Source organism: Petromyzon marinus, chromosome 24 (assembly GCF_048934315.1).
Source record: "Petromyzon marinus isolate PM22_M1 ecotype Great Lakes invasive population chromosome 24, UKy_Petmar_22M1.pri1.0, whole genome shotgun sequence".
NCBI lineage: Eukaryota > Metazoa > Chordata > Hyperoartia > Petromyzontiformes > Petromyzontidae > Petromyzon > Petromyzon marinus.
Genome location: NC_133690.1, coordinates 17,738,691 through 17,746,200, shown reverse-complemented (window position 1 = coordinate 17,746,200; position 7,510 = coordinate 17,738,691). Strand labels below are relative to the sequence as shown.

At 50.8% G+C, this 7,510-nt stretch overlaps 1 protein-coding gene across 5 annotated transcripts in view; it reads right to left on the bottom strand.

Annotated features, from left to right (window-relative positions):
- Positions 1–310: 310 nt before the first annotated feature.
- The window catches only part of FBXO3 (F-box protein 3), a 128,389-nt gene continuing 121,189 nt past the window's right edge, over positions 311–7,510 (bottom strand). For 3 of the 5 annotated variants that reach the window (XM_076069483.1, XM_076069482.1, XM_076069485.1), the window contains 2 exons: positions 5,838–6,028; positions 311–1,499 (listed from right to left, as the gene is read on the bottom strand). In XM_076069483.1, the coding sequence (XP_075925598.1) occupies positions 1,201–1,499; positions 5,838–6,028 (490 nt within the window). In that variant the 3' untranslated portion in view covers positions 311–1,200. The remainder of the gene's footprint in view (positions 1,500–5,837; positions 6,029–7,510) is intronic. The other 2 variants (XM_032960162.2, XM_076069484.1) reach the window with 2 other exon arrangements.

Below are 7,510 nucleotides of genomic sequence, written 5' to 3'. Positions count from 1 at the left end.
TGTTCACAGCCCTGAGCCACTGGTGGAAATTCCACATTCCCATGGCAGGGGCAAGTCTATCGAGAGGACAACCACTGTTGACTTCCCGAGAAAAAGGGGTACTCGTGTTATCAACCCCAGAGGGATGATGATGATGATGAAGAGACAAGTCAACCCCTAACCAGGACTTTAACCCGCTCTATTACTCCAAACCACACAGTGTTGTCGTGAAAACATGTTTTCGAGGAGAATGTTCAGTGTTTTTAAGACATCGTGTGTAGACCGAATGTTTACTTGCCCACAGAAAACACGACGCACGCACTCACCGACAAACAGCTGATGTGCAATTTTATTCTGTGGCTTTGAAACCTTTGAACATTCTCGTTCCGTTAATTAAAATAACCACGGCGATATTACTCCACGCGTCGTCAAGACACATCGTAGAGGTTGGAAAGCGTATTAGTATTTTCCACCACCGTTACAATACAATATCAAAGTGTAAATCTTCACCGTTAGCGGCAAGTAGTTACGCTAAACCTGTTAATCTAATTGCCTTTTTTATTTTACTCGCAATGAGAATTAATGCTTCACCGTTCTTCCAGTCGCAGCCACTTTGAACACGCAATCATTTCTCGATCAAATGACGCAAAGGAAGGTTGGCCTCGGATTGCAAATTCGTAAGTGGCTAATTTGGAGCACGTTCCACATTTATTGTCGTCAAACAGCCACACGTTGTCCAGCGACACAGCCCATGAGCCAGAGCAGAATTCGGTACCAACTAAGTCAGAAAAGACCTTCTTCGTACCAATTTATTTACACGGCTAATCGGAACGAATTAATTGAGAGGACACTCATTTCAGTTGCTATTGCCATCAGTCACTGTCAATGGGCCACGGAAAGAAATTAGAAGCGTTCAATTTACGTGGGCTGCGCTGGTACTGACAAGAGCACTATATCTGGTCCGAACTAACCCAACCCCTGCAAACAAAAACAACGAAAAACTAGCTATCAACATGACAAAGTTACAACAACAAAAAAGATGACGCAAGCAGCGATCGCCGCTGCGCCCTTACAATCGCGCCGGCGAGACAAACGGCCTTTCCCCAAAGCACGAACCCTGAACCTTGTGCCGCGAAGACCTACGCAGCCGCGGCAAGGCAGCAGCACCAACAGGGAAAAGTAGAGAAAGAAAAAAAAAACTCACGAAAATAAACCGCAAGGCTATCTTCTGTTATCGCCGTTGGCGGGCGGCTCACGGTGAAACGCGGGGCGGCTCACGGTGAAACGCGGGGCGCCCGCGCGCCCACGATCGGCAGCTGCCGCTGCGTCGCTTGACATCGGCGTGCGGCAAAACACCGCGGCCCGAGCGTCGTCCGCACCCGCCCCCCCCCCCCCCCCCCGTCCCTTGCTCGATGGCTGCGGTGATGGCATTGCCCTCGCAACGATGATGTCGGGGTCAGCGATGGGGTCATCGATTCCTCTTGCTCCTCCTCCTCCTCCTCCGACAGTTACTCCTTCAGCTGCGGGCACAATGACATCGTCGTAGTTGTGTGCGCGCGTGTCCCTCCCGATCCCCGCCGTGGTCTGTCCACTGCTGGATGAAGGCCTCAGAACCAAGCCACTGCAGCGACAGCAATTAGGCACTGCCCGGAGGTGAGTGTTTCTCTATTGGAGAGCAGTGGTAGATCCAAGGGGGGTGGGATGGGGGAGGGGGCGATTCCACCCCACCCCCTACCCCAACGCCCCCCCCCCCTACCCCCTTGAGACCCAAATTTTTTAAAATTTTATTGATATTTGACAGTGAAAACACACGGAGTGTTATTTTTTTTAATATTTATTAATGCAGAGCTCTATTTAAACAGCTTAAAATTTCAGGGCTGTCCCCCTCCCTCACCCTCCCCCTCCTGCCCGCCCATCCCCCCTCCCTAGGGCAGATTCTAGACCAGTCTGCTACGTTGCTGAGTATACACCTAGAAAGCATCGTGCTTAAAAGATTGCCGATTTAAAATAACGCCAAGCTGCTGTGGTGCCAACCGTCGCGAACTGCCATTGTCGCGAGTGAAGCGAGAGCCACTCTCAGAGCAGCTTCCCCATCAAACGTTCGTCTTCAAATCATCGCCAATCCCACCGCTCCCAGCCCTCCCGTTTCGCCTCCATGTGGAGATGACGCTGGCGTTCTGGGGACGCCGGAAGGGAGGCAAGCGTGGTGGTTAGGCTCGTGTCTCGCAGCCTAGCAGTCTGGGTTCGATTCGCGACTCTAGCCGTTCTGTGTGGCAGGTTAAATGTTTACCCTCCCCACTGTTCTGCATGGAGTTTCCTCCAGGTTCTCTGGTTTCCTCCTCCCATCGCTAAAACAAAAAAACCAGACGCACAATGTAACTCATATTTAGATGCGCTTCTGCGGCCGTCTGGAACGCTCTTCCTTCCGATATTAAGAAGCCACTGGAGCTGTGCACTTTTAAATCATCTAGATTGAAACTAATTTCTTCAGAACTGCTTTTTAACGTTTGGGTGTGTTGTCCTTCCCCATACCTCCGATTTGCACGGGATGGCTACGTACTGTGCCAAAGGTTTTCAACATACATACCAATAACATCCCAATGCCGCAAAATTTACCTGCACATTACTAGATTGGGATTGCACGCAGCGGCAATGCCGTCCCCGAATGCCAAACAGCTGGCACGCTTCGGGGTAAACACGCAGAATAATACAAACGTAACAAATCTCAACAGTTGTCTTGAAATAAATTCTGCCCCTCAGCGCCTTCGCGACTCACTTCACGCAGAGAGGCCGCACGGCGAGCGACGAGCGACCGTTCTTCCCTAACGAACCGCCACGTTTGAATTCCTCCGCGCAAAAAACGCAACAACAAAAAAGCAAAGCTGAAGCTATTTCCTCTCCGACACTTCTTTGATATTTCCACGTTGATACGTCAAACGCCTCGTTAATTCTCCGGCGGTTTTTATTTAGCCACGGCTTGCTAATGACGGATGCATTTAACGCGGTAATGCCTCCCAACGCCCTTGTTTATGCATTAAAGCGCTTTCTGGCTCTACTCTGAAACATTATGAATGCCCACTTAAAGTTTCTTTATCGGTACACTTAATCTCGCACGCGGCAAGCGACGGCACGATCCTTCCCGGGGCAAAAAGTTTTCCATCGCTCTTGCACGCAACGACCAAACTTGCCAGGTGCTCACGTCGCTCGATAAGCAGATTATAATCGTCACCGGGGTGTGGATGACGATCGCATTAATGACGCGAGCCGTTTGCTGTAGGGGTTCAGCAGTTCGAATCCGGCAGGCCAACCCCGGTTAATACTGCAGGTATGTTAACCATACTACAGAAGGACACTGCTGCATCTAAGCGCAAAGGGTGACCAACGTAGTAGTAGGAAACAGGTTGCACACAGATGACGACGACGGCCTGATGGTGATGATGATGGTGATGATGGTGATGATGGTGTTGATGGTGATGATGATGGTGATGATGGTGATGATGGTGATGATGATGGTGATGATGATGGTGATGATGATGGTGATGATGATGGTGATGATGTTGCAGGCAGTGATGAGAAGGAAACTGGCACTATTTGGAAAAATATGTAGAAGGATGTTGTTGTTCAGAAAAACGGAAGGAACCGGAAATTAAGGAAGACCTAACAGAGAATGGCATGGCTACGACATCATAAGACATTGGTGCCAGAAATATCAAATTCAAGATCACACTCAGCATCGGCACGACCCTCCATGGACCCGCCTCTGTCTACCTCTCCCCTCTCACTCTACTCCCCTCCACGCACTCCCCCGCCTCTCCCCTCTCATCTCACTCTACTCCCCTCCACGCACTCTCCTACCTCTCCCCTCTCATCTCACTCCACTCCCCTCCACGCACTCTCCTAAATCTCCCCTCTCATCTCACTCCACTCCCCTCCACGCACTCTCCTAAATCTCCCCTTTCATCTCACTCTACTCCCCTCCACGCACTCTCCTGCCTCTCCCCTCTCATCTCACTCCACTCCCCTCCACACACTCTCCTAAATCTCCCCTCTCATCTCACTCCACTCCCCTCCACGCACTCTCCTAAATCTCCCCTCTCATCTCACTCTACTCCCCTCCACGCACTCTCCTAAATCTCCCCTCTCATCTCACTCCACTCCCCTCCACGCACTCTCCTAAATCTCCCCTCTCATCTCACTCCACTCCCCTCCACGCACTCTCCTAAATCTCCCCTCTCATCTCACTCCACTCCCCTCCACGCACTCTCCTAAATCTCCCCTCTCATCTCACTCTACTCCCCTCCATGCACTCTCCTGCCTCTCCCCTCTCATCTTGCTCTACTGTCCCCATGCTCGTTCTCCGCTCCAGCAATGAAGGCTGTCTGTTGAAGCTGCCCACGAATAAACCTTCTCTCTGTGGGAGGTCTCTCCTTCTCCTCTGTTGTCCCCAACAGTTTGGAACTCCCTTCCCCCAGCTATCCGTGCTGTCGGCTCCCTGCCCCTGTTCAAGTTCGGGCTCAAGGCCTCGCTGATCTCCTCCTCTGCCTGTGGCCGACTGCCCCTCTACGTAATAGGCGCGGCCCCACTGTTTCTGTCTGGCACCTTGAGATGCCCGTTGCATGCAGATGCTAGTTATATAAATCCACATTGCATTGTTTGTCATACACAAAACTTTGCTCTTTAGGCACACTGGTCTGTTGCTTTTCATTATCGAGTTCAGAATTTTAATTATTGAGCCCAAGTGCACTCCCACACGCTCTCATCTGCCTCGATTTCGGTCTAATTCAGTCCGTTTTCCCTTTTCAGCGATTCGGCCGACGTTCGATATCAGTTCTAGGCACACACATTCCAGTCGCGTCCCTCCAAACGACATTTCGACTCATCGGGCGACCATGTCGCTTAACTCTGCAAATTTCTAAATTGGGCTCTTCTGAGCGGCCAAGGAGACGGAATGCGGACATCCGTGAGAGCGTCCCCCGCGGAGATGGAGCCATGGAATCAATCGGTTCCTCGTGTGTGGTGGGCGCCGGGTGGACTGTCCCATTGCGTGATCGTGAGAGATCACGGTGGACTGAGGGTGTCCTTCATCCAGCAGTGGATGGACCATGGCTGACGATTATTTCCCGCAGTCAATCTTATCACATATTTGAAACGGTTAGAATTTTCTCACTTTAATTCATGCCGTTGATTCTCCAATCTGATTGCTGGGAAGGGATAATGTTGTCGGTTGAGACGTGTCAGAATAGCAATTTCATTTATCACACCTGATGATGATGATGATAACGATATAACAACAAGAACAAAAGCAGTCAACGTTGCATGAACAAAGCGATTAAAAGCCTCGACAATTCACCGCAACACATTTGCCCGACATCTCATCTCAAACTTTCGAAGAGTGCAGCTGACCCTGTGTGACACAGGGTGTCATTATCCTCCAGTAAGTTTCAATACAAGAAGCGGTTTTCCCCTTTTTTCTGGCAACAAAACAGCTGTGTTAAGATGTTAAAACACCAAACTGAAACCTTTTACGAGGAATCATGTCTGCATTAACCACAATACTTGTTGTCAGAATGCAAACAAAAACAGACTCTGATAATATATGCATTGTCTTTGAAACTGATTGGTCCACACCAGAGACAAGCTTTCTTTTGAGCCTAGTCTCAAACGGTGTTAGACCAGATAACGCCAAAAGGCCGCAAACCTATTCTCTTATTTTGTTACTGGCAAGGGAGGTCCCATGAAGTATCAATACAATAACCACTTTGGGGGGGGGGGGGGTTCACGGCAAAGGGGTGCAGGAGCGGGTGGCGATCACTCTCCACACCCCAATCGGCACGTCGCAAAACTTGTCATCATCCTACCTGTCCGTCCTGCGCCAGGCGCAGCGGCGGGCACACCATGTGGAAGCGTGGCACGGTGGCGGTGAACACGGCCTCGGGGTTGCCGAGCTGGTGGAAGGTGTAGTAGCCCTCCATGTCGCCCGAGCTCGTCGTGAACGTGGTGCAGCTCGTGTACTCGTGCCGGCTGCCCGGCCGCAGCGTCGGAAACTCGCCTGTGGGTGGGGCGGGATGGGGGGCAGGGGGAGAGAGGATGCGGCATCAGCTGGTGCAGCATCAGCTGGTGCAACATCAGCTGGTGCAGCATCAGCTGGTGCAGCATCAGCTGGTGCAACATCAGCTGGCCCCGACACAGCCACCAAGTTCGATTCCCGGCCACAGCTACAATCAGCCTGCATATGTGGAGTTTGCGTGTCTCTCTCCCCGTGGTCGCGTGGATTTTTCGCTGGGTCCTCTGGTTTTTCCCTCCGCATTTAGAATGAACGTCACGTGTTGAGAGCATTTGGCTGCTATAAATGTCCACTTTGATAGGTCACTTTGTTGAGCTATCATTTGTGGCCAGGTCGGCTCTAAAATAAAGCGAGATAGGTCAGTGGGCCTAATCTGATAAAATAAAAAATAGCTTACTAGTTTAAGTGACGTCGGAACTAGGCCCGTTGGCTGGGACCCGGCTGCACTGGACGGCATGGTGATGAATGGTGGTCCAAAGAGAAAATAAACTCCGTCACATTTTTCATTAAAAAAGTACGATAATTCATTTGCGATTGTTTAAATATGAAGGATGGAAACAATAATGGCCTTGCTACTACCAATACAAGTTGACGTAGGACATGGCATGGGGGACTCATTGGTCTGGTGCAGCGTGGGCAATGATACATAGAGCAGCCGGGGCCACGATAACTACAAGAGTAATTCTTTATTTGAATCAATCGATCTGCAGTTCGCTTTACGTCTCGAATGAATCCGTCGTGCGCCGACTGACACCGAGTCGTTTTATTTTTTTGCGTTACGAATTTTGTTCTGCGACTCGAGCGACGACGCTCGGCACGCTGGGCGCCGGAAGACGGCGGCGGTCGGCATGTGGGTCGCACGCAGCGTCCTGAGCACCGCCGGACTTTTTGTCGGCGACTGTTTCTCCCTCCTCGTCGCTGGTGCGTAAAACACAACAAAAAACCAAGCTGCAGAAAGCGCCCGGTGGGAACGCCGAGCGGCGATGTTCAATTAATTTAGAGCTCCGCTTTGTAACGTGCACGTACAAGGAATTGGACCGCGACCCGGGCGAATGGTAAACATTCGTTTCAGCCGAACGGTATTATTTTACTATTTACGGGAATCATCGGAGAGAATTATCCAATTAATGACGTGGCCGCTATGGTTTTTTTTTACTTACGTTGTGCGGATTTGGCACGCGAGTTTTCAGCTGTGAGCAAAATGTAGCGGTTCAGGTCAGAATGCGGTTTGCTGGATAATAGTGGGTGGGTCGATGCGTAGATTCAACGATCAATATCGAATCTTGAGCTCGTAATACACGCATCGAGCAGCAAGCGTAAGAACGTTGGCACGCGCTGTCGCTAAATGGGTTCACGTGGCCCCTACGGCCAGTTGAGGTTGCTGCAATACATCATCATCAGCCACCGTCGGTCCACTGCTGGATGAAGGCCTCCCTACTCACACCACGTCTAAGAATCCTGTGATGC